The sequence below is a fragment of the Pseudopipra pipra genome, chromosome 5, assembly GCF_036250125.1.
Source record: "Pseudopipra pipra isolate bDixPip1 chromosome 5, bDixPip1.hap1, whole genome shotgun sequence".
Lineage (NCBI taxonomy): Eukaryota > Metazoa > Chordata > Aves > Passeriformes > Pipridae > Pseudopipra > Pseudopipra pipra.
This window is the reverse complement of record NC_087553.1, coordinates 3,118,519-3,143,309: the sequence shown is the minus strand read 5'-3', so window position 1 is coordinate 3,143,309 and position 24,791 is coordinate 3,118,519. Positions and strand designations below refer to the sequence as shown.

The 24,791-nt window shown below is 43.7% G+C and overlaps 2 protein-coding genes across 7 annotated transcripts in view; both read right to left on the bottom strand.

Annotated features, from left to right (window-relative positions):
• The window catches only part of GYS2 (glycogen synthase 2), a 40,981-nt gene extending 35,354 nt beyond the window's left edge, over nt 1-5,627 (bottom strand). Inside the window, exons 1-2 of one of the 3 annotated variants that reach the window (XM_064654148.1) lie at nt 5,462-5,627; nt 5,096-5,321 (exon numbers count right to left, since the gene is read on the bottom strand). In XM_064654148.1, coding sequence (XP_064510218.1) covers nt 5,096-5,216 — 121 coding nt within the window. In that variant the 5' untranslated portion in view covers nt 5,217-5,321; nt 5,462-5,627. Of the gene's footprint in view, nt 1-5,095 lie in introns of all 3 variants that reach the window. The other 2 variants (XM_064654147.1, XM_064654149.1) reach the window with 2 other exon arrangements.
• A 6,575-nt stretch (nt 5,628-12,202) lies between these two features.
• On the bottom strand, nt 12,203-24,378 carry LDHB (lactate dehydrogenase B). Of its 4 annotated transcripts, none has more exons than XM_064654152.1 (8): nt 24,141-24,378; nt 22,583-22,714; nt 18,731-18,848; nt 18,041-18,214; nt 15,957-16,130; nt 14,307-14,424; nt 13,312-13,435; nt 12,203-12,547 (listed from the first exon to the last, which is right to left on the bottom strand). In XM_064654152.1, exons 2-8 carry the CDS (start codon nt 22,706-22,708, stop codon nt 12,380-12,382), a joined length of 1,002 nt encoding a protein of 333 aa, XP_064510222.1. In that variant the 5' UTR covers nt 22,709-22,714; nt 24,141-24,378; the 3' UTR covers nt 12,203-12,379. The 4 variants fall into 4 exon arrangements, with proteins under 4 accessions (XP_064510222.1, XP_064510221.1, XP_064510220.1 ...); XM_064654151.1 differs by lacking the exon at nt 24,141-24,378 and adding an exon at nt 23,749-23,930; XM_064654150.1 differs by lacking the exon at nt 24,141-24,378 and adding an exon at nt 23,607-23,742.
• Between the last annotated feature and the right edge of the window lie 413 nt (nt 24,379-24,791).

Below are 24,791 nucleotides of genomic sequence, written 5' to 3'. Positions count from 1 at the left end.
ATATATATATATATATGTATATATATATATATATATATATAACACTATAAATTATAAAACCAGTACATTTTAGGGACTGTAAAAACTCTTCAGAAAATAGTGTGATAAAAAGCCCTGTTACCTGGTCCCAAAACTGGCTTTTGTCTTCCCAGTTACTGTGCAAATGTGACTCACGAAGCATGTCTGTGCATAAGCTTTAATTGACAGGGGAGGGAAACTGTGCAAGTGAAACTATGGATGTGGGAAGTGTTGGGTATAACTTAAAAAAAGACATCTTGAGAAGAACAGAGCAATGTCTAGAATAATGCATTGACTTTTGAAATCACACTTTTCCATAGCAAATTCAAGGAGCACACTGTATATCATTGAGAGATAGCTTATATATGCTCAGTTACCCTGAATTCCCTGGAAATACCTGTGCCAGTAAGCAATATCCTACTGAGTAACAGGGTTGATATATTCACTTGGAGCCTTGGAGAATTCTCAAATTACTTGCAACAATTTGGTTAACCTCCCTATTCTTCTCCAATAAGATGTTTTAAGGCCATATTATAACCAGAAAACCTTCCCAAACAACAGGGATGTACCAAAATGTTACAAGTTTCTGCATCCTGCCTCTGAAGTTTTGTACTTTGGTTTTAAAACAAACGACAAAAGGAAAAATGAGAAATAGATGCAGAATCAGGAGAAATCAGATGCAGAGAACTGGTTTGGAACATCACAAACATAGGGAATGAGCTGTAAAACATGAATACAGAGATAGTTTAATTTTCTGGTCTTCATCAAAATGCTTTATTCAAATATTTAAAGTTTTAGTGGTTTTAAAATGCCCTTGAAAGAAAAACATTTCTATTATTTCTTTTTAAAATATGTTTTTAACTTTTCTGCCAGAATAAATTAAATCAAGTTAAAAAGTAAATCAATAAATGTTTTCCCACATTCATTTCCTTACCATTCTTCCTTTTTTATTTTAAGGCAAAAAATAAACTGGCATGGAAAGGGGAACTAAAATGTTTGGGAAAGAAGGGTTTTTTTAATTTAAGAGAAGTTTGACCTTTTCCACACACTCTTTTCCTACACAACAGAGGACCAGAATAATTCCAGGGCTCTTCAGCTTCTTTGCCATGGCCTGACCAGGCCACTCGGAAGGCACCAAAGCTTTCCTGAGAACCACATCTGCCATGGGATCCACGAGAGCAGTTTGACCCCAGGCTCAGGACTCAGACTGACTTCACTGCCACAGTCACTTATTACATCAATTACCCTTTTGCCCTTCTCCTCAGAACGTGCCTCTGGTCTACACAGCTGTGATAAAAATTGGGATTGAACTTCTTTTTTTCTAATATCTGATCGAAATTTGATTGATTGATTGATTGATTGCCTGTCGAAACATCTGGGGACCATTTATAGAATAAGGTTCTAAGATGTGTCAGGTGGAAAAAAACCAGAATATTCAGATGGCAGATGTTTTTTCATGTATTATTTTGGGCTATGTTTGTGGTCAGGACTTATCAGAAGATAGAAGTTCTCGACATTCTGTGAAATTCTAGCATTCCAAGCATATTTTGAAATAATGCTGAAACGCTGAAATTTGTAACAGATGTCCACAATTGAGAAGCTATTTCTGTGTGCATCATCCCCAATGTATAAGATTTCATCAGAAATTGGTTTGACATTGACACACCACCCCACTCTAGAGCTGCACAGAGCTCTGATGCTGTGCCCATGCCAAGTTTATGCCAGCACATCCCCACTCCCCAAAGGGTGTTACTTCAGCTGTGTCATAAATTACAGTATTCACCTTCTCCCAGGGAAGTTTCATCATGGAAAGACATTTAACACAGTGGAGGTAAAATCCTGGTCCCACCGACTTTATTTGACTTCCAAGAGTCCAAATTTTCACCAGAGAAACCAGAGATCTCTGAACCAAGTTTTCTTTTTAGCACAGTCTTCATTCCAATGGGGATGGAAAAAAATATTTAAGATTCATCTACCGGTAACTCTTGAGCTAATCTGTTCACAGCTGAATGATGATACAACCTGGCTGTTTGCCCAGCATTTTTAAGCATTCTTCTATTTTCTATCTAAAAGCTGCTAGTGGTGCAGCAAGGGATACTAATCTAAATATCACTGGAATTACTTTAAAGACATCTTTACGGAGAACAGACCAGATCTTGAACATTCTCAGCCCTTCTCATTAATGTGGCAGAAAACCCACGACAGACAAACCCAACACAGACACAAGATCTACATTGTTTGTAGCCATTTCATTTTCTGCTCCTGTCCTTAAAGTTTTTATTGATCATGTTATGGGGGAAGGAAAACTGGTCCTTTTTTCCACAGATATATGACCAGGCCTGGCTTTGCTGGGGCATGATGGTCAGGAGAGAAGGGGAAGGGTGAAAAATGCTGAGCTTCCCCATGATTACCACCAGATATGCAGCACTGCACTGGGGCCCTGCATTTTTGCCCTTCTGCCACAGAAACACGGTAGATCCACTTCCCAGTATGAGTCTTGCCCATCAGTGAAAAGCCAAATAAAGCGAGGAAAACCTTGCAAAACAAACTAGACCTTTCTCATTTCCTTGGCAGAGGACTTTCAACGCAAGAGGATTTCAGTGTTGTGCTTGGTTTAGCTGGCAAGTTCCTTTTCACATGACTTGGGGGAAATGAGAGGGAGAGTGGCACTGGAAAATGAGCCTTTTTCATTTCTCATTCCCTCCTTCAGCTACCTTATCTCTGCTTGCTCCAGAGAGAGAAGAGAAGAGAGAGGAGGAACAGAGAGATCAGTGCTTTCCAACACTTCTGTCAGAGGTTTTAACTTAGCACAGGCTGCAGCCAAGACAGAAAATATAAAAAGGGAACAAGGAGAAGTAGAAAGCTCTGCTTTATTACATTAAATTATCTAGACTTTAAAAATTATAAAATAATAAAGAGGGACAACTTTACTGTTCCAGATGCTGAAAAAGAAGTGATGAGACTCTGGAAATAATGGATACTTGTAGATCTCCACTACTACTCTGACACACCTTTACACTGCCAGAAAGGAAGAACAAGATCTTCATGTTAAATGCTCAAAATTAGCTTGCCAGGCAATAAATCCAGCTAATTCTTATCTTGCCCTCTGTATTAGGAACATATACAGAAACCATATATATATACAACGAACTCTAAAACATGCAGCAGTATTAAATCTATGTGGGGTCACCCTGCTTTGTCAAATAAACAATTCCTCCTTCTGCTTAAGGAGGTGGAAAATATACAGTATAAGCTAGTATTTCCTAAGCCTACATATCTTCTGTGGTGACTCTCCCTGTACTTTGCTGGCTACTCTCTCACAGTGCCCTAACATTTTCCAAGAACTGTTTATAAAAGTTAAGTCACCATGGAATGGTATTTAACCACGTGACTTAGACATTCGATTGCCTGGAAGTTGTAGAAAAAAAACTCTCAGTATCAAGAATTTACCAGAACAACAGGTTGGAACTCTCTTTATAAAGATTTTGCACAGATGTTTCCAGTCAAGGTTGGTTGGTTAAAGGAAACTGCACAGAGATCCAATTCTAACAAAGAAATTGCTTTCTATGACTAGTTCTGTCAGCCCCATTCAAATATACGGGTTTGGTAAGCGGTACAACTAAAGGCACCTTATTTTTAAACTAACTGAATAAATATCCACTCATGAATATTTATTCTCCCATAAATTGTGAGAATAGTAAATTTTAGCTGTGTCAGTAGATTTGGCGTCAACAAGAGCTCTGTGAATGATTCAACAATTCACTGCACTTTGTACACACACAGGAACAACAGATAAATCTAATTGTTTTATTTTTTCTTAAACACACCGCGTGATAGCCACAACCACTGGGTCCAGATGACTCAGAATATTTATATACATACTACGGAGTTCAGAGATGGTAGTGACAACATCTGAATTTCCTAGATTTCTGCTGCCATCTGCTTGCCAGAGGCTCACTTATCATGCACACTGCAAAAGGGAATGCTGCATGATCCAGGTTCTGGCATTAGTAAATGAACTCAAAAATCTGACTTAAGCTACTGAAAAAGAAGCCCACAGGGATGCAAAGTGCAAAACTTACTCTGCAGCACCTTTTGGTATTGATGCAGCTCAGCACTTTAAAAAGACCAATGCAAAATTGCCCTGCAGTGCAGATTAAATACCAGAAGCTATCACAGAATAGTAATTCCCACTTCATGGAGATAAACACCAGCACTGCCTGCTCCTCTCCCACATATTTCCCCTTTAAAGTTAAATTCTTAATAGATTATAGATCCCCTTTCCTGATTAATCTCTGTTTATCTGCCAGGACAATAATACACCGGGGGTCAATCATTTACTCAAGTAACTCACTTTTGTGGTGGAAACAGAGCTTGTTCCCCCTTAGTGAACTACACATACCTGAAAGGGGATGATTCAATGCGTGAGTTAGAGGCAGGAATATCTTTCCCTAACAAGCAGGTGCTCTTTGCCTGACCAGCTGCATGCAGTGAACAAATGAAGCACCACCTGTGTTTGCAAAGAGCAGTCCGAAAGAGTTGCAGCTGGTCACTGACGTTTGTCCAGTGGCTGCAATGCAGCTATATTTATTTATACCTCTTCCAAGTCTGGCCTTTTCACCACACTGCTTTAGAAGGCTGAGGGAGAATCACAGAATGTTCTAAACTTCTCTGAATCTGATATCTGTTTTACACCTCGTTTTCATGCATGACATTCCCAAGTGAATTTGCATGGAAGGTAAAACACAAACATGTACAAAGGACCATCTATACATCCATACACCTGTACACCCAGACTTATCACTTGGATGTTTGAACAACCTCTCCCTGGTGGTGAAACACATAAAGACACACAGACAACCTGACTATGCTCATCCCACAGAAGCAGAGGAAGATGCAGCCCACACACAACGTGCAGTTACACACAGATGCCACACGCCCTCCTCCCAGTGCAGTGCCTCTGCAGCCCACTTGTCCTTCTCCAATCTCTCCTTTAATGCCTTACTTGTCCAAGCCCTTCATGCCTCTCTCCACTCCCTTGGAAACAGCAATACCAACTGCCAAGTGTTGTACAAACCTTTGTGGGTAACCTCCCAGGAAACTTCAAAGAGCAACAAGTCCTCCACTGGCAGATCATCATCCTCCCACTGAGGAAGCCCGTTCAGAGATGTTATGGACAGAGATCTAGCCAGTGGCATCTTCTTCAGCCCTTGAGTGCTCTCCACACAGGCCACAGCAGTTAGCCAAGGTCCAGTTACCGAGGCAGTTCTCTGCAGTTCTGGTCGGAGCAGTCTGCAGGTGTGCTGGGATCCGAGAAGGAAATTATTCAGATAGCTGGGAGCTAATGGGTTTAAACTGTCTGACCACCAGCATTAAATTGGCTCAGGGAAATCCTCAGGGCTTGAGAAGCAGCTGCTGGTAGAGGTAAGAATTTAAGACTGACCTGAGAAAGGTCTTGACTGTTTTGGGGACACAGCTCTTTCTTTTTCTTCTTTTAGAGGGGGCTAAAAAACGCTTTGGGGCTCCTCAGCCACAGCATTCAGTACCTCCCACCACCTCAAGGACAATGGAACCAGGAGGGTTGTAAATTCAGCACCGCCCCGAGCAAACTCCAACAGGGAGGACCCTGTGAGTTCATCACCTGATTTGTGTCCAGCCCCCAAGTCCTCCCCTCGAGATACACCCTCCCATTAACAGCCATGGAGCTTCCCTACCTGCTGGCTGCTCACCAGCCGGGGTGTAGTAGACTCATTCTACACAGTGGCTCTCAGGATACTGGCCAGGTTCAAGGCTGTTACCCGTTCCTCTTCAGTTCATAGTCTGTAGAAGCCTTAGTTTACCTCGTATCCTTCCTCCACAATTATTTTCCAGCTGTGTTTCCAGGGCTCTGCAAGAGCTGTTGGCTGCATTTTGCTCTCCAGCAGCCCTGCAGCCCTGTCAGCTTTTACAAACAGAGCTACAAAGGCTCTATCCCTACTTTGTCATTCACTTTGCCCCTCCTTGAAGTCCTGATCCTTGATTTTCCAACTGGTTTCTCTTTTCTATGCCATAGATCTTTTCTGGCCTCTGGGCCCTTGTGCTCCACCCAGAGAACTCAGTGAGCAGTGTGCCCCTGCCTTGCTCCAGCACAGAGCTGGGATGCTGCAAGCAGCATCTGCACATCTGCAGATGATGCTGGTCCCTCACTCACAACCTGAGATCCTCCAAGCTTCCCTGCTTGGAAGATTCTTATGTGCTTACATGTCTGGTGGAGGAGCCAGTGCTTCTGGGGCAGCTGTGTAAGTTAAATCTGATACTGAGCTCGGAGCACAACCTGCCCAAAATCCACAGTTCAGCAGGGAGCAAATCTCCAGGTGAGATCCAGGACATCTGTGGCACTGTGGAGAATAACACTGCACCAGCAGGCACAGAGGGGGTGGCTCTGAGCTCGCTTAAGACAAAACAAGTCCAAGACAACTAGTCTGGGAGACAGGCAGCCTATCTGCATAAAAGTCTCTTACACATCATACATAATGCATGATGCAGCTGAGCCTACCTTAATGACTAACTATCCCCCAAAAGACTTGCTCTTCCACTTCCACTTCCCATGCCCTCCTTGCATTTATGGTACTCAGACCTATCCCTGGGCTCATGGATACAGCTCACTGAACTAACCTAAGGATGTAGAAAACTGTTTTGCCAAGTGAGGAACTAGAGCTGTCTCAGAAAAGAGCCTGGCAAGAGGGGATGGAGAAGCACAGCTGGGAACAGAGGGAGTTTAACAGTTTACCAAAAAACTTATTTAAGTTTTTTTGCCTTATTTACCAGTTTACAAAAAACAAAACAAAACAAACAAACAAACAAAAAAAAACCTGGCCTGAGAATTGTTATTTTTGGAGCAAGTGTGGCTTTTACTACCTGGAGTAGGTAGGAAAACCACATCATCCTATAGTTTAAAAACCGTGTTATTTAAAAGAAAAAACTGTGATATTTTAAGGCTCCCTTTGTTTCTGAACATCAAATCTGTTCCACACTTTTCCCTGGACAGCCTGAGGGTGAGGCTCACGAAGGCCATCTCAGGTGAGGACTTCCACTGTCCCTAAGCATTCCAAAGCCTGGAAAACATGCAAATAATTTTACAGCAATGAAGTTGTAATAACAAAATTTGTAAGCTCCTTATATAGTCTGTGGTTTTCAGGTTCCTGGGTGTCACGTTTTTCCAGCTTCTGTTTGTAATAAGAGAATATTTCTTTTACTTTTTGAATTTGACAGAAGATGGTTTAAGTCCTTAAACCTTGGAGAATGATTTTGAGAGGGTCATCAGACACCACAAGATAATTTCATAAACACTGGCAAGGCCATCACTGGGTGAACATAACTCACCTTTCACAGGTTGGAGATAACTCATGGGGTTTTTTAACTGATATAAAGTGCTCAATAGCACTATGAACATTAGTATTCATTTGTATTTCAAGTATATTTCACTTTATCCAATCTGACTGTCTTAGAGGGTTTTTTTTTCACACATAGCCATCCCAAATTCCTGCTTTTTGTTATCAGTGAGGGAAAAGCATATCAAGTGCCTAGGAAAGGCTGTCTCTTATAGACAGTCCAGAAACTTTCATGCTTGCAAATGCTCTTAAGTGCTAGAGGGCAAAGGGCCCTCCCTGCTCATTATATTTATGGCCTGCAAGGATATCTGTGGGATATCTGGTGCACCTGGAGTTATCCAGCTTTATGGCCATAAAGGAGGTCATAAAGCTGTGCACCAACAACAAAATAAAATCAAAACACTCAGGATAAAAGCTGTATTCTGATATTGAGAAGGACAACCATTAGCTGTCCTTTTTGTCGAGTGCAGTGAGGTGCAAGTGGTGAAAAGGACACTCTGCTGACACTACAACGATGTGTCATTTTTGTCACTGAGACAGGGAAAGGTTGTGACTATGACTGCACAGTTTGCTCCTTTTTCCCAAGAACAGAGCTCATGCTGAAGTGGGAAGGTGGAAATGTACAAAAAAGAGTAGTTTTTAAAATATAACATTGATTCAAATCTTTTCCAGAAGTCTGGAAACCAGTGAAGCTGGTTTTGAGTCTGGCCTATCCAGGTTCTTGTATTGTTTTTATCACTTACTACAGAGATGCCCTTTGGTAATGCATTATTCACTGTGTGGCAACTCTGCCAGACATCAGCTGTTACCTCACTAAATTCTTTTTCAGCTCACAGAAGTGAGACAATTTTGCTCGCAAGGATACTGGACAATAACAAGGCTGAGTTTGAAAAGAAACATATAAAATGTGTATTGTTTTCCCCAAATTTCCTGTAGTTGTCTGGAGATAGCAATGCAAGGACAATGCTGTGCATTCTGCCCTACCTGAAACTCCTTTTGGAACTATTACCTCCTGGGATGTCATCTGCTCTGCACACTTTGATCCAACCACTTCTGTTTAAATAGATCAAACCTTTTTTTAAAAACTAACTCAGTACAACACTCCAGGAAGTGAGCCATGGATATTGTCTTCACACCACAGTCCCTCCACAAGAACCACTTCAGACAGGCTTTTTTGGTGGAAAATCAACTTCAGTCTCCATGGCTGTAAGTGGGTAGGGGAAGAAACACTCCAAGTGTGGGAGTTTACGAGGAGGTAACTGTCCAGGACTGGCTGGCTCTGACAGAACTGGGGTTTCAAGGGTTCCCTACATTAACTGTAGGGAAGAAAATAAGACACAGATGTTAAAAATGCTCATAGGCATCGAGGCAAATTTTAAAGGAGGAAAAGACGATGGTTTGTAGCAGTTCCTGATGCACACGGACTGTGCTTTAGATATTGAGCAGTAGGTGGCACTGGTGGCATTAACATGAATCCTCCAGTGCTCGCGTTGTTTTGTCATTGCAGAGGTCAGGGAAAATCAGGGAGGTGTTCAAAAGTGCTCTAGGGACAGCCCTAATTGCCTGCCTGACCTCAGCAAGTTCAGATCAGCCCAGCTGGGAAGTGGTGGCCTTTGCTCCTTCTTTGTGCAAGGCCAAAAAATGCTCCAAATCTCACACGAGTGCAGAATTGTTCCTTTCATTTAGAAGACAGCTGTACAGTGACCCTGGGAAGTGGCCAGGAGAGAGAGGGGGCTCAGAACCATCTGAAGTTTTGGGGAGTGATGTGACACAGAGGACTTTCCTCAGAGACACCTGGCATGTTTTGTCCAAAATAAACAGGCAGGACACACCACCCAAAAGCTATCCGTCTTAGCTGGTGTGAGGCTGGTGTTCCCAGCCTGAGAGCACTGGGGCCTCTGCTGCTTCATCCTCAGAGCAAGAATGAGAGTTACCAACCCTGCAGACACCAGCTCACCATGGACAAGTTTAATGTTAATCCTATTGTACTCGGCCTTGGAAAATGATGCTAGACTAGCATTTCCATTGCACTCCAGCTGTGTGTTCTTTTTAACACTATTTCACTGTTTAAACCTGCCTTCAATTCCCTGCCCCAGTTTTATCCTTTGACTACTAAAAAAGCAGCTGATTTAACACTAAAAGTCAGTAAAATCCCTTGTGTCTCTCTTGTCTGTCAGTACCTGCTTGTCTGATATTTGCAGGGTAGTCCGACTGACCTTCTGTTCTGTATCTAATTACCTGGAAATGCAAGGGGGTCCAGGTCCTTACAGCAATTAAAATAACATTACTGATCTTACCTTGTGTGAGTGGAGCAAGTTGTCCTCTGCTTTCTGAAGTGCTGCTTCTTACTGTTCTGTCCAACAGCATCACAATGTTTTCTGGTAGACCAAGGAGTGACAAAGGTACCTCTTGACACACAGGAACGTGGCTAAAAACCTGTATTGCCTTTCATAGGATAACAAGAATAAAGTTCATGTATCAGTGGCCTGGACAAAGCAAAACATGAGTCTATTATGTTCCAATGAAAACCCACAAGTATCTTTTTAAGTACTATGACAATATAGTTATTAAGGAATTAAGACTATATTATGGATATTATTGATTGAGTCCAAGGAATAGGCTGATGTTGTATCAGCATAGACAGGGAAGCTGTTTGTTCTACAGCCATGCAACTGCAATGAAGATATAAGACTGTGTGAGAAGATTCCCAGCAAAAAAAAAAATAATTGCAATATAATTCATGTACTTGCATAGGGCTTACAAACATCAGTGAATGCAAATAAACAGCCTGAAGAGCCTATTTATAAAATCTCAAAATCCCCTACCTGAGATACTCATTCCTATTTAACAACTTTGAACTAGTCCCCCATAACATCCACAAGGCCACTTCATTGCTGATGACGGTTTTTAGAATTTTCTTTCATGATAGAAAAAAAGAGTAGAAAGAGAAAAGAAGTAGCAGCACAGTGAGGTTGCTGATGTGCTAAGAAAAGTGCTCACCACACAAACCACTGTTCTTCCCTTATCCCTTCATCTGTATCCACTCCCTCTTTTAACAGACCATTAGCTCTCTGGTTGCTTAAAGTCCAGGCACAAAAGATCTTGTACTGTTCAGTCTGTGATCACTAACAAAATAAAAACCCTCAAAAGTGGCTTTGGAGGGGATTGAAGGAGCAGCTGACAAACACAAGGTGACAGCAGCTTCCCAGCTCACACACTGCTGCCCACGTGCCTTTCAAAATGCACCAACCTACCTGGGGGCTGTTTGCTGACCACAGAACGAGGTATGACCCTACACTTTAATGGGTGAGGGTGCAATCAGTGGGAAACCTGTCTTACTGCAGCCCAGTGATCTTCAGAAATCAAGATTCACCACCAGAAGGGGAAAGGCCCCACTCCCTGTCCTCCAAGGCAACCAATGCCTCTTCATGCACATCACTCTCCAGAATCCTGCAAGATAATGTCCCACAACATAGCTTTGAATTCCCTCATTAACTGAGAACAGCATAAGAACAAAGCCAGGAAGGAACTGTACAAGGTTCCTGTACTAAATGTGCTCAGGTGAATATTCCTAATGGGTGTGTCCTGCAAAGAGCAGCATTTTATGCCATTTACCTCATAACAGCTGAACATGAACAGTTCTCAGCAGGAACTATAAGATAATCTATCCAGGGGTGGAAAGCCTGGATCTCCACACCAAGTTATGAAAGGAGAGACTACAATTTTCAATCTCCTATTGGCAAAGAATTCTGCTATTTAGCCTGTCACTGAGAATAAAACATCTCCTAAGGCCTCCCTGGGATACCCCTTTGTAAGTAATGCTGTCAGCAACATCCCGTGCATGGTATTTTAGTAGCTACATGATACTTTACATGATACTTACTAAATCACAGAAGTTATCTTGCAATAGAACAAAACTTGTGTGACCTTTCTATTTCAAAGGAATGACAAAAATTAGGCTACTTGCTTATAAAGCTGTTTTAGTCCACTGTGCACAGTATTTTAATGGAGATAGAAAAGTCCTTTAAATTGCTCCATCTTAGTCTCGGACCATTTGTTATGAAAAAAAATCTTACAAGCCTCTGAATTATGATTTAAAATAGATTTAATACTGTTTGTCCCCTGGACATCTAGAGTGCTCAGTTCTAGGCATGCCAAGAAAATACAGGCTATTGTATGGTTAATGTCCATAATTGTGATTAAGAAATAATCTTTGGGCTTTATTTTTTTTTACAACTGTTCTCCATGTATATGAGCACTTCAAAAAATCATGCTGAAATTTAGAGTTTGAAGACCCAACTTGAATTGTTTAATAAACAAGACTATCACCATGAACTCCAGCCTAATGCCAAAAAACCTCCTTGAATTTTGGTTATCAAATACAAAATAATCCTGTTTTTTCCACTTTATAGAAACTAGGCATTATTAACAGGCAAAGAATTTAATCTAGGAGAGAGAAGTATCTACAAGACTCTTCTAGGCCAGCCAGCATAATCTTATTGTTGGCATATTTTTGGCAGGCAGCTCAGAGGCAAATCCCCATTCCATTTCTTCTGCCCATCAGTAAAAAAAATAGGAATTACTCTATCAGAAACAAGAACTACACTTAGCCAGCACTTGGACTGAGAAAAGGCTTCCACTAAGGTGGTGTTAGCGAAATCCCACCACAGGCTATTACTACATTATTTCTAACCTTCTGAAAAGACATGCCAAGTCTTACACTTCCATGTAAGTCTGTGGCAAACATTAAAGGAGGATGCCAGAGTAAGCTAGATAATTATATACTAAAAATAAGTCACTAGGACAACAAAACATGCCTGAAAATTACTTTATTTGTTCGTCAGGTTTGTGCGTTACAGCAAGCGTAAGTTTAGCTACCATGAACCGTCTGGAAGAGTACTTAATGTTAACTTTAGAGATGTAGAGTGAGTAGAGCCCATATCTGCACACAACATGCTGGTTTTCTATGGCTGGAATCTGGCATTCATGAGTTACAGATCTTTGATATCCTTCTGGATGTTCCACAGGGTATCCGCGCTCTTCCTCAGCTGAGTCACCTCATCGTCCTTCAGCTTTTGGTTGATGACACTTGTCAATCCAGCGGCACTTAGGACAGAAGGCAGGCTCAAGAAGACGTCATTCTCAATGCCATACATGCCCTGCCACAGACAAAAGAGATCAGATATGACCCCATCACGCCAGATGTGCATTTAGTTTATAGAACAGGAAGCTCTGTTCCTGAGAGCAGAGCTAAAAACTATTATTTTACAGCCTGCAGAAGAATTTCAGTCACAGTGTATTTGAGAAAATAAACAGCATAGAGCTGTTTTGGACCAAATGTCTGGCAGTGCCAAGATGGCTGACTGCAGAAACCCCACCTTCAAAGCTCTTCAAACCTCTCACTTTTATTTCTATACAGCAAGTAGCTGACAAGATTCAGATGCAGGATTAGGGCAGGTCATCCTTCCTGCTACAGAGGCAGCAGTAAGCTCAACCTGCTCAGAGTCCTTGCTGCACCAGGGGTTACAGAGCTAGTCCAGACTAGATGCAGCCAGTTACACCAGCTATAAAAGGACACAGTTCTCCCCCCAGGACTTTTGCTAGGCAGTGGTTCATGGAATTGCAGCTGGGCCTCCATGAAGTTTTCCAGATTTACACCAAAACCTCCTTCCAATGAATGTGCATGCCACAAATGGCAAACTTTACACAAGGGTAGTACAGAGAACTTATTTTCAGCTCCATACTTGTGAGAGGAGTTGGCTAAGAGGTCAGCCTAGAAGGAATGGCAAGAGTAAGCTCCCATTTTAAATTCAAAGTAGTGTTTTACAAAGCTTCCTTTGTTCAGCCCCTTGCTAACCGAGACTACTTAGCTTGTCATAACAACAAAATGAACTAGAGCATCCAATCAGCCACCACTTCTTACCTTTACCAGTGTTGAGATGGAATGAATCCTGTGCAAGTTCTTCAGCATGGTCTCACAGAGGTCAGCAACACTAAGGCCAATAGCCCAGTTTGTGTATCCCTTCAGTTTGATCACCTCATAGGCACTAAGGAAACACAGAAAGACAATTGCACTAAGATGTCTTCAAGGCACTGTGTGACTTACAAGTCTTAAGAGGAGTGAAAGTTTCCCATTTAAAAAAAAAAATTAAACTCCTGCAACACTTTCTAAGTTTTGGAATTAAAATATCAAAGTAGGAGAGTGATGTGTTTCAACATTAGAAGATAAAGCATAAAGTATACATATTCCCATATGTATAATTAAGAATCCCTGTTGTTCTCACAGGATTAGCTGAAAAGAAAATCAGTTTCCATCTAGGAAGAGTTCTTAGTGTTAGGTAGAAAAGCACACCTACATCTAATAAATTCTCAATTTCAGTCAGTGACACAATCATTCTGAGTGCATTTGGAATAGATAAACATTTAGAGTCAAAGCCATGCACTACCTACACACACCCCCTGGTATTTTTAGCCAACATCTGGAGATAGTGCAGGAGAGTTCACTCATATCACAACTGAGACAAGTGATTTAGCAACATGTGAACAAATCTTCCTGCATCAATGAACAAAATTTCCCCCCGTTCCAACACTGCTCACAGAAACACACTGCCCTTCCCTAGTCTTGTGCCCTTTGAACAAAGTGAACCACTCAAGAAGCTCCATGAGAGAAAACAAGTACACACAGCTCTAAGCTCTGCAGTACTTCAGTGGGCATGTTATGCAACAGCTTGTCTGGCTGTAGGATAATGAAATAACCAGCTGAAATCCTGCATTTTTGTGTTTAAACCAGCAGTCCCACTTATTCATGCAGCCCTCTAAATAAAAGGGCATGAAAGCTGCAGCACAACGGAGAGACAGTGTGCAGACAAGCTATTTTCAGCATCACATATATCCGTGTTATTCCTCAGGTGATTGTACCTGTCAACCACTTTCTTGTGGACCTCCTTCCAGTTCTCAGGGTCTTTGTCAGTTCCCATGGCAGGATTCAGCTGCTGGAGACAAACCCCTGCCACGTTAATTCCGCTCCAAACAGCCACTGGAACAGAGGGAGGACATAAGTTTCAAAAGCACTTTGCAACTCCCCCTTCACTTTTTCCTACCTGAAACAATTGGAACCATAAGTAGCAGCAGCCAGAACCACAATAATGTTTGAGGCAGATTTTCAGTTTTCATTTAGCTGCAGTTAATGCTGACAACTCTGGGTGTCAGTTGTCAGACTATTTTAGTACTGGCACTTTAACAAGTTGATTGTAACACACGACAGCAGAACTTTGAGACCTTGGAAGGTGCAGACAGCCCTCTCTGAAGTCAGAAACCTCAAATTCTAGCAAAAAGGCACATCTTAGCTGTTCAGCCTTTTAAAACTCATTCTGCTCAAAACTGCAGCAAGGATGTATTTGCTGTTTCACTAATCAGTGTTAGGTTCAGCCTTCAAGAAACCTGTTCTTATTTACATGAGTAAGAGGGTAGCAATATACAAACTTAAAATATCAAGAGAGGAATTTGCACCTCTCTTCACACTGGAAGCTTACAGGCAGGCTCATCCTTTGTTCCTGTGAAGTAACTAGGAATTCTGAGTTACTTCAAAGCAAAAACTGATGCAGGATGAGCTCTGTGTAAGCTCAGCCAAACTCTGCTTTCATTAGGGTAGGGCTGATCAAATGCAATGGGACATTGAAGAGGTGGCTCCCCTAGAAATACACACCACAAAAATATGAAGCAGTACCAATGTACACAGACTTTAAATACATGAGCTGAATTAAGACAGATGGGCTTCTTTGATTTTACATGGTTTTAAAACCATCTTTTAAATAGCACAGAGAAAAGTTATGAAATAAGGTAAGGGATAATTTTGTTAGCCTGAGCCTGGATTGCCAGGGTTTTCTGTTACCTCTAACAAGCTCTGCCCTTGACTTAAAAGGAGGTGATACTGCTTTCAGAGAAGAACTGTGCTACAGGCTGTTATGGTACTCCAAAAACTGAGGATAAAGAAAAGTACTAAGCTGTAGCCTTTAGGACACAACTTGAGCTCACAAAATTGGCTTTTTCAGTTCAGGGTTTAATTATTAAATATGTGCAGCTACGTTTCACAGGATCACAGGATGGTTTGGGTTGGAAAGGACTTTAAAGATCATCTCATTCCAATCCCCTGCAATGAGGCAGCCATGGCTTCTCTGGGAAACCTGTGCCAGGGCCTCACCACCCTCACATGGAAGAATTTCTTCCCAATATCCAATCTAACCCTACTCTCTGTCAGTTTGAAGCCATTCCCCCTTGTCCTGTCACTCCAGGCCCTTGTAAGTAGCCTCTCTCTACCTATCCTGTAGGCTCCCTTCAGGTACTGGAAGGCCACAGTTAGGTGATCCTGAAGCTTTCTCTTCTCCAGGCTGAACAATCCCAATTCTCTCATTTCCTGGACTTGTCTCAACTCAAATCTTCATAAAACCACAGCTAAGTGCCAGTAACTCGAGTGGAGCTGCATCTGTTCCTTCAGTTTTGTAACACCCTTAGACCTCAACCTCTAACACTGTATTGCTTGTTCCCAAAGAGGTCAGAATTGCTCCTTACCACTGGAATCACCGTGCTCTCCCAAGATCCAGCCATGGCAGCTGCTTGGATGAATCCCAAGCCTCTCGGACATCAGATAGCGAAATCTGGCCGTGTCGAGATTGCAGCCACTTCCAATCACACGGTTTTTTGGCAGGCCACTCAGCTTCCATGTGACATAGGTCAAGATATCCACTGCAAGGAAAAACATGCACAGTAAATTAAATCACTCACATCAAGAATGCTCCAGCAATTACTTTATTGCAAGTAGCAGGGCAATCAGGAGGACTCAAAACACAGCTGTGCTCATTGGTCAACGTATTTTGGGTCTGACTATTTGGGGGATTTAAAATTAATGCACTGCTTGAGATTTTTTGAACAGTAGCTTGATGGGTCCTAAAAAAATTGTGTAAGATCTTTGGAGATTAGATTCCTACCAGCTAAAGTTGGGACACATTTTTTTGTCACAGTTAAACCCCCAGGGCATTCAGAACTGGGACTGATCTCATGTGGCTAAAACACTCAAGTAATTTCCTGAAGTAATATTACCTTCTAATTCATCATCACAACAGCAGGTAAAACAATTTACAGTGAAAAGTTTGAGATTTGCATACTCTTTGTAGTTGGTAATTACTTCAGTTCAACTTCTTGATTTGTGCACTAAGCAGTTTCTGCATTTACTACCAATATGCTTTAGCTGCATGTGTCTCCAAAAACAAAGCTTTAGAAAAAACACAAAGCTAGGTGGGGCAGACAGAAGGATGTGAGCAGAGAGAAAACCTCTAATCAACAGGTCAAAGCAACAATAATAAACAGGCTGCAGTAATTATGACTCCAACTCTCAGGAGCCAGCCAGTTCTCAAGAGGGAACATATACAGATCTGAAATACATCATTTGCTCTGCTCAGGCACAAAAAGCACATCATCTCAGCACAGTTCACACCTCCTTGACATGTTCATCAGGCACAGCTTTCTTCCCATAGCTTCAGCTGGGGCTGTTCCTGCCAGGATCACAGTAACTTGTACAGACTACAGAGCATCTCCCTGTCCATCAGCTCCAGGCTGTCTGGCTTTCCAAGTCACTAAAGTCCCTTCTAATGAGCTCACAATAACTTCCACTATATAAGACTAGTGGACAAAACTCCACACATTGAGAAAACAAAGGGTTATAAAAATAATTCTGCAAAAGCAACATGCAATTCTCCTCCAGCAGCTGCTCTACTGGAGAGAAGTCTATAGATTGAATCTGGCCCTGCTAGAACAAGAACAAGTCAATCTTTGTCGCGGGTTGATTTTTTGATAAGTATTTAAAACTGCCCTAAGTTATTGTACTTGCACAGTAGGCACTTGCTCAGAACACTGGTATTCAGTAGGAGTAATTGTACACCAGCTAATTACTCAACCCCCAGTTGAGCTGCCAGCTTTGCATGCACTGTTTCCACTCTGCAAAGTTCTCTCTAAAAGCAGCGTTACTTCACCGCCAGGGTCCTGTAGCACTGGCCTCACTCAGATGTTGAGTCAAGCAAAGACAACCCTACAGGGACACTCCACAAAGCACATCAGAATGTTTACAGTCAGCTTTAGACATCCAAATATCCAATTGCCTCAGTGCAATGAGGTACTTGCAAGTGAGCACACAAATACGTGTAATCAGTTATAACAGATTCTTTTCTTATCCAACTGAACTGTGTACTACAGTTGGCCCTTGTTCCACCATAGGCTTCAGCATCAAATTCTTTTTCCTGAAAATATAGAATATAGGGCAAGTTCTTCATCCTGAAAAATGGCTGTATTGCATCCAGACACAAAAGTTATCCTTTAGAAATAAAAGTTTTAAACTACCAACTGCTTAAGCCAAAGTATGTAAAGAACTGACGTATTTACCATAAAGCATTCTTTTAAGATAAGGACACCATGACAAATTCTGAATAAAGAGAGCATCAGAATGTACAGGATATTTGTTTGTATTCTGCTGTTGGCCACTACCTGGCAGATGTCCACAAAAAGCTATTAACCTTCAATTTGTATTTGAAAAGACTGTCAGAGAATGAATGTTGTGTTTTATCAAACCGAAGTTTTAAGGGTTTCAGAAAAGACTGCCTTGCCTGGATTGGAAACCACGATGATGATGCAGTTGGGGCTGTGCTTCACAACCTGAGGAACGATGAATTTGAAGACATTCACATTCCTCTGGACCAGGTTCAGGCGACTCTCCCCCTCTTGCTGACGAACGCCCGCAGTCAGGATCACGATCTTGGAGTTGGCTGTCACCTTGTAATCTACACCAGAGCACGGGGGGGAACATACAGAATGTGTTAAATACACTTGTCACTCATTTCAACAGCACTGTGTTCATACAGTGTTACAGGCAGCTTCTCCACCGTGCATTCCATTCAAGCCCCAAACCAGGAAACATCAATATTAAATCCAGTACCAGCTCTTTAACACTGTCCAGTTTAGGTATCAACATATATGGGTCTGGAGAGCACCTTCAACCACCCGAATCTCACTTCCACTTTCCAAATCACATTATTTCTTCTACAAAGAGGTACTATAGCTTCATTAAAATCAGTTTTACTAAACAAGCTCCAAACTGTAAAGTGGCCATTAGAGATGTAAGAGAAAGTCCAGATTAAAAACTATTCCCACTGCTATGGTGTTTATCCAAATTCTCACCCCAATTCATACACTTTTTCAATGCCAAATCCTTTGAATTCTTTAGGATTACACAACTAATTCTCCACTATCAAGCAAAGTCATAGAATGTCAGTATTAAATAAAAAACTGAGGTTCACCTTTGTCTGCCACAATCTTGTGAGTGTGAAGGAACAAGCTCCCATGCTGTAGGTCCATCATTTCTCCTTTTAGTCTGTCTTCCACAACATCAACCAGAGCAAGTTCATCACAAAGACCCTGAAAACAACAAAATTTGGAGTCAGTGAAGCAGTTCACTTGCATTTTGAAGTTAACCCTGAGCTGAGGTGTATTTTGTTTCAAAGTGACACGCCACAGCAATCTGAAAGCATCTCTTCTCCAAAGTTAAACCTGTGGGACAGCACTATCTTGGTGTTCTGATGTATCTCACAGGAACAAAGTCAGAGGCTGCTACAGCACAGGTTCATAAAACTCATTCAGACTTTCCAAAAAAGATATTATTTGTGGGGAGTTTGAGTTCACGGCCAACCCTTTGCTAGGAAAGCACTTCATGATTTAGTAATTATATTTGGGAAAAAGTTATATCTTTCAGAGTTGTAACAAAACTTCTAAATCTATCCAGCAAATAGGCCTGCTGTAAATATTGAAACGCCTAAAAGAACACTCCACATAATTATCAAACAAGTATTCTCTTTTAGCATGCCTTCAATCAATTAATTTCACAAAACTATACAACAGGAACAGATATTTTCCTCAGCCCTAAAAATCAAGAGAAAACAGATTCTTTAGTTGTTTTTCTCTACTAGAGCTACTATGTTATATTTACTTTGCAGAATAGATTTAGCCATGTATGCTTGTTGTCCAGCCAGGTTAAGTCGGGAGATAACCTCACACAGTCTCAGAACAGGAAAACAATGAAGTATGGGAGTGAAAAGGTGTTTTGCTCTAATGCAAAGCCTTCCTTTGGCTTTTCCTTTTGACAGAAATTTTTATTATCCTTGTAAATTCCATTATCCTTAAAGGCTGATCAGGCAGTAAATTATATTGAAATTCAAATTACTACTTCTCTGTTTTCCTAGATATCTACACTCTATTTGAGAGCAGTTAAGCCATTTTTAGCAACTAAAATACTGTTTTTCCTGCGGAAAAATATATTTAACTGCAGGCATATTTAAAGTTTTCATTTCATACTCTGAAATAGCGTTAGTTTATGGCTTTTCTGCATTGCTTCCCTTAGCAGCTGATTTGATAAAACTGTTGAAGAAAAATCATAAGAATCTGTATCTGTACTTGCTCTGTTCCCAAAATAGCCTGCAGGGTAAAATGAATGTCTCAGTTGTTTAAACACTATGAAAAAGTACGCTTAGCTGAAGTCATTGGTGTTAAACTAAGGAGTTAGTGCAATCAGAGTTTGAAAAAATAATGTGTGCACATGTGCAATTATGGATAGATTTATACACACAGTCCGATGGGACTTGCAGTCTAGAACTTGCAACCAATATTCCTCAGACTCTGCAGGTTCCAAGAGCAGGTTCTCACTTAAAGAGAAGAGCAGCTGGAATACCTCCAATGACTAATTTCATGAATTTGCATCACTTGTCTAGAGAAGAACTCAGCTCATTATCAGCACACACAGGAATGAAGCCTACAGAATCACCAAATGCAGCTCAAAATACTCTCATTTAAAGCAGCTGATTTGTGACTGTGGACATGCTCCCATTTCTAAATCAGTGTGGCAACATCAGTGACTTGTCTCTAACAGAGAGGGAGCTAAAAATAACCAGCATGGAAGTTTTGGTGTCATGCAAATTTAAATACTAAATACTACGCCAGTAAACTGAAATTAGTATTAGAGCCAAACTGTGCACAAGTAAAGCCACAAATTGGTTGGCAGAGGCTGAACGTGAGCCAGTGTGTGCCCAGGTGGGTAAGAAGGCCAAGGGCATCCTAGCCTGAATTGTTTCCCTGTGCTGGGCACTGGTGAGGCCACACCTCAAATCCCGTGTCCAGTTCTGGGCCCCTCACTACAAGGACACTGAGGGGCTGGAGGGTGTCCAGAGAAGGGAACGGAGCTGAGGAAGGGTCTGGAGCACAACTGTGATGAGGAGCAGCTGAGGGAGCTCTGGGGGCTCAGCCTGGAGAAAAGGAGGCTCAGGAGGGACCTTACCACTTCCAACAACTCCCTGACAGGAGGATGTAGCCACATGGGGGTCAGGCTCTGCTCCCAGGGAACAAGGGACGGGACAAGAGCAAACAGCCTCAAGCTGTGCCAAGGGAGGTTTAGACTGGATACGAGGAAAAAATTTCTCACTGAAAGGGTGGTCAGGCACTGGAACATGAAGGTGGTTGGGTCACATCCCTGGAAGTGTTGAAAAGAGCTGTAGATGTGGCACTAGGAGATATGGTGGACTTGGTAGTGTTGGGTTAATGGTTGGTCTTAATCATCTCAGAGGTATTTTCCAATCTAAATGACTAATTCAGTTACAAGAACCAGATAGTTTTGTTATAAAAATATTTTATACTGCAGCTTATATTTGTAAGAGAATAAGAGCAGAAGTCTGGTTGACATAAAATCCATGTCATCATCCATGCTTGAAAAATTTAAAACCGGTTTTTACTCTGGGTTTGGTGCATACAACTCATTAATAGTAAAACTTTGTGCTTAGATATCTGAAAGCAAAAATTTAATCCTGCCTAAAGCAGTGTATTAAACACAGATGAATTGTAGTGCAGTTTGTGGTAACATCACCTGGCTCCCTCACTGTACAAGGTTACAGGACTTCAAAAACAAACTAGTTCAGCCCATGAGAGGCAAACATTTGCTTAAGAAAATATAGAAAACCACAATGAACTATCACTGTTTTCCCCTTAAATTTCTCCTTTGTATAAGTTTTTTTAAAAACTATTTACTACTTTCACATTAATACTCAAGTTCCACTGTGGCCTTTTCTTAATGTCAGTTTTTCCTCAGTCACAGGGCTCATGAATATCAGCAAGCAAAAGCCCTTACTTTTTAATTTTTTTTAATATTTAAAACCCCAGTATATTAAAGCAGACATTCTCACGGTAATATGTTGAAGGATCATCTACATAAAATACAGCTGGTTTAGTAGTACATGCAAGACTTTTTAATCTGACTGTGAGCTACCTGATTTAAGGCAGCCTCTGCAAGTGGGCAGGGCATAGCTGTTTATGCCTTTGTTAAAAAAAAAATCTGCAGCTCCCATCATCTTTCCAAAAACAGCATAATAGGAATCAAATTTAACTCATTCACAATATTCTCTAAAAACAAGAGATCCTTGTTGCATAATGAGCCTTTGCTTTGCTCAAAGAGAGTAACATAAGATTTGAAAAACAAAAATAAAATAAAGTCCTATAAACCAGGAATAGGAAAAGTTGGAATAACCTCTAAATCCAGACCTCTATTTTTAGTTTTTGAAAAACTAGCTAAAACCTCTCTGGAAAAAATAATCATGTAATCAAGCAAAAAAAAACATTTAAGAAAAATCAAGAAGTCTGCTTTAGGGGATAGCACTATTTTCAGCTATTATGGCACACATGCCTTAAAAAAGTAAAAAGCAAACACTTATTGTCTGATTGCTACCCCATATTTCACATCCATTTCTCCTCTGTCCCCATTCTTTTCCCACCAGAGCTCCCTCACCGAGCAAACTCCAGCTTTGTTGTGGAAGAAAATTAAGAAGAGAATGAAAAGTTTGGCAGGGGCTTAAGAGCCATTTGCTCACTATATTTTCCCAGCAGCCTGCAAAATAACTCTGCCTAATGAGAGATTTATTGCCAAGCACGGACGAAAGGTGAGAGAACAAGGAGAAGCTGAATGGGGAAGCCAGCCTTGGAGGTCACTGACTGCTTACCCGAACTGCACGTGATTCATTCCTGCACTAACCTACCGAATTCCCCCCCACTGGCTAAGGCAGCACAGAACACTGCGGCAGGGGGAGCTTGAGCGGCACGCTGTCCTTGAGCCGTACCTTTCCAAGGATGCTGATGGCAGCGGCCATCCCGACCTGTCCAGTGCCCACAATTGAGACCTTGTTGTTGGGGCCCGCGGCTCCCGAGGCAATGGGGGTCATCAGCTTGTCCATGAGTGTGGCCATGGTGTTCTGAAAGGATAACGGGAACAGCTGGTTCAAAGCAAGCCAGAGGGTGCTGAAAGCCATGTTCCGAACCGCGGGCGTCACCTAAACCCGCCGACCGAGGTGCTGCGAGCGGCTGCTGACGGCGCTTTTCACACAAGGTGGCCCTCGGGCACGATGCCCTTGGCTCGCAGGGCTCCTTCCAGGCCACACGCCCACCCGCACATCCCTCCCCGGCCGGGAGCTCCGGATCCCGTCCGTGCCCGGTGCCCAGCGAGGGGCCGGAGGACGCACAACCGACCGGCCCCGCGGGGCCCCGAGAGCGCCCGCGGCGGCTCCAATTCCAGCGCCGTTACCGGCCCCGGGCAGCAACGGCCCCGCAACCCCCACCGGGGCCGGCCCCGACACGCGGACCAGCCGGGGAGCTGCCATCCTGCTGGGATCGCCCCGACCCCTTTCCGTGCGCCCCCGAGGCTCCCCGGGCTCAAACCACGAGCTTCCGACCTTCCCGGGCCGCAGGGCAGCGAGGGGCTGGGGCGGCACACGGGGGGGCTCTGAGCAAGGAGACACAGCCTGACCCCGGCCATCCCCAACCCTCCGAACCCCTGCGATCCACAGCCCGACCCCGGCCATCCTACCCCCCGAACCCCTGCGATCCACAGCCTGACCCCGGCCATCCCCACCCCCCCGAACCCCTGCGATCCACAGCCCGACCCCGGCCATCCCCAAACCCGCGAACGCAAGGGGTCCGCAGCCTGACCGTGACCATCCCAACCCCAAACCCCCGGGATTCACGAGCTGACCCCGGCCACCCCTAAATCCCCGAAAGCCACAGCCCGACCCCCGCCATCCCCAACCCCCCGGGATCCACCGCCCGGCTCCGGCCACCCCCGTTCCCCCTTGCCCGGCCGCCACGCACGGAGAGTCGACAGGGGCACGGGCTCCCGCTCCTGCTCCCGGCGGAACTGAACCGCCGGGGGAGGAGGGAGGGAGGGCAGGGCGGGCAGGCTGGGCGACACTCCAGCGCCCCCATGGTGTTGCGGGGGCCCCCCGTTACCCACCGGTCGGCCGGGGCGCGGGAGCGGCGCGGGCTGCGGGACCGTGCGGGGCTCGGGCAGGGAGCGCTCTGCGGCGGAAGGGGCGGGCGCGGCGGCGCCGGGGGGAGGCGGCGGTGGCCGCCGGGCTCAGTGCCCGCCGAGGACGGGGCCACAGGGGTGTCTCCGCTCCGCCCCGGCAGCCGTGCAGGGCGGGCAGTGCCGGCCGTCCCCGCGCTGCCGGTGAAGGAGCGGCCGCGCTGCCTCGGGCGGGTCCCGCGGGGACTCGCGGGCTCGCCGGTGCCACCAGCGCTCGCCCCGCAACGGGCGGGGAGGGGTCGTTACCTGCCCGTCACGGGTCCGGCCGCGAGGAACGTGCGAGCGAGGGCGAAACTGAGCAAAAATAAAGCGTTTTTTACCTGCTCTTCTCCAGGGGCACAGTGCTCGAGCGGGTGGTCTCTTGTGCCCTCTCTGATTTCTGCCCTCTCTGATTCTGTGCCCTTAGCCTGGCTCCCCCGTTGAGTTTTCGGTGGTTGAACGAATCCCGCCTGGAGCCACGCGGCGATGCCTTGGCACGAATAAGGGATGTAACCTGAGGCAAGGACAACAAGGAATGTAACCTGATGATGCAAAGCTGCCGCCGCCGCCGCTCCTCCTTCTCCCCTTCACTTGGCTTCTACTGCATCCACGTCGCACTCCTCCCATATTTCACCCTATCCCAGTAGGGCTTCCCTTTAAAATGGTAATATATGGGACCTGCGGAATGAGCCCCTGGAGCGTGACTGGAATTTTGTGCCTCGACAAATAATAAGCACATCATGTGGCACTGTGAGCGACAGTTATCAGACGATATGACACCCTTTGGAGGTTGGACCAGATGACCTCCAGAGGTCCCTTCCAACCCTAGCAATTCTGTGATTCTTTTCCTCGGACCCATGGAACACACAGACTGAAATTTTTGGGTATATGGTGTGCCACTGCTGCTGAGCAGAGATGGAAGTGATTTCTTGAAATCCCTGCAGGACCAACACAAGCAAAGTAGGGAAGAATAGCAAGAATGTTTTCTTCTA

Excerpts from the sequence above, each read along its gene's own strand:
- LDHB (XM_064654150.1), bottom strand. The coding sequence starts at position 23,720 with ATGGGGGCGCTGGAGTGTCGCCCAGCCTGCCCGCCCTGCCCTCCCTCC. Across the intron at positions 18,849-22,582 it reads CCATCAGCATCCTTGGAAAG|GGTCTTTGTGATGAACTTGC; the intron begins GTACGGCTCAAG and ends TGTTGTTTTCAG. Across the intron at positions 13,436-14,306 it reads CACAAGAAAGTGGTTGACAG|TGCCTATGAGGTGATCAAAC; the intron begins GTACAATCACCT and ends GTGTTTCCTTAG.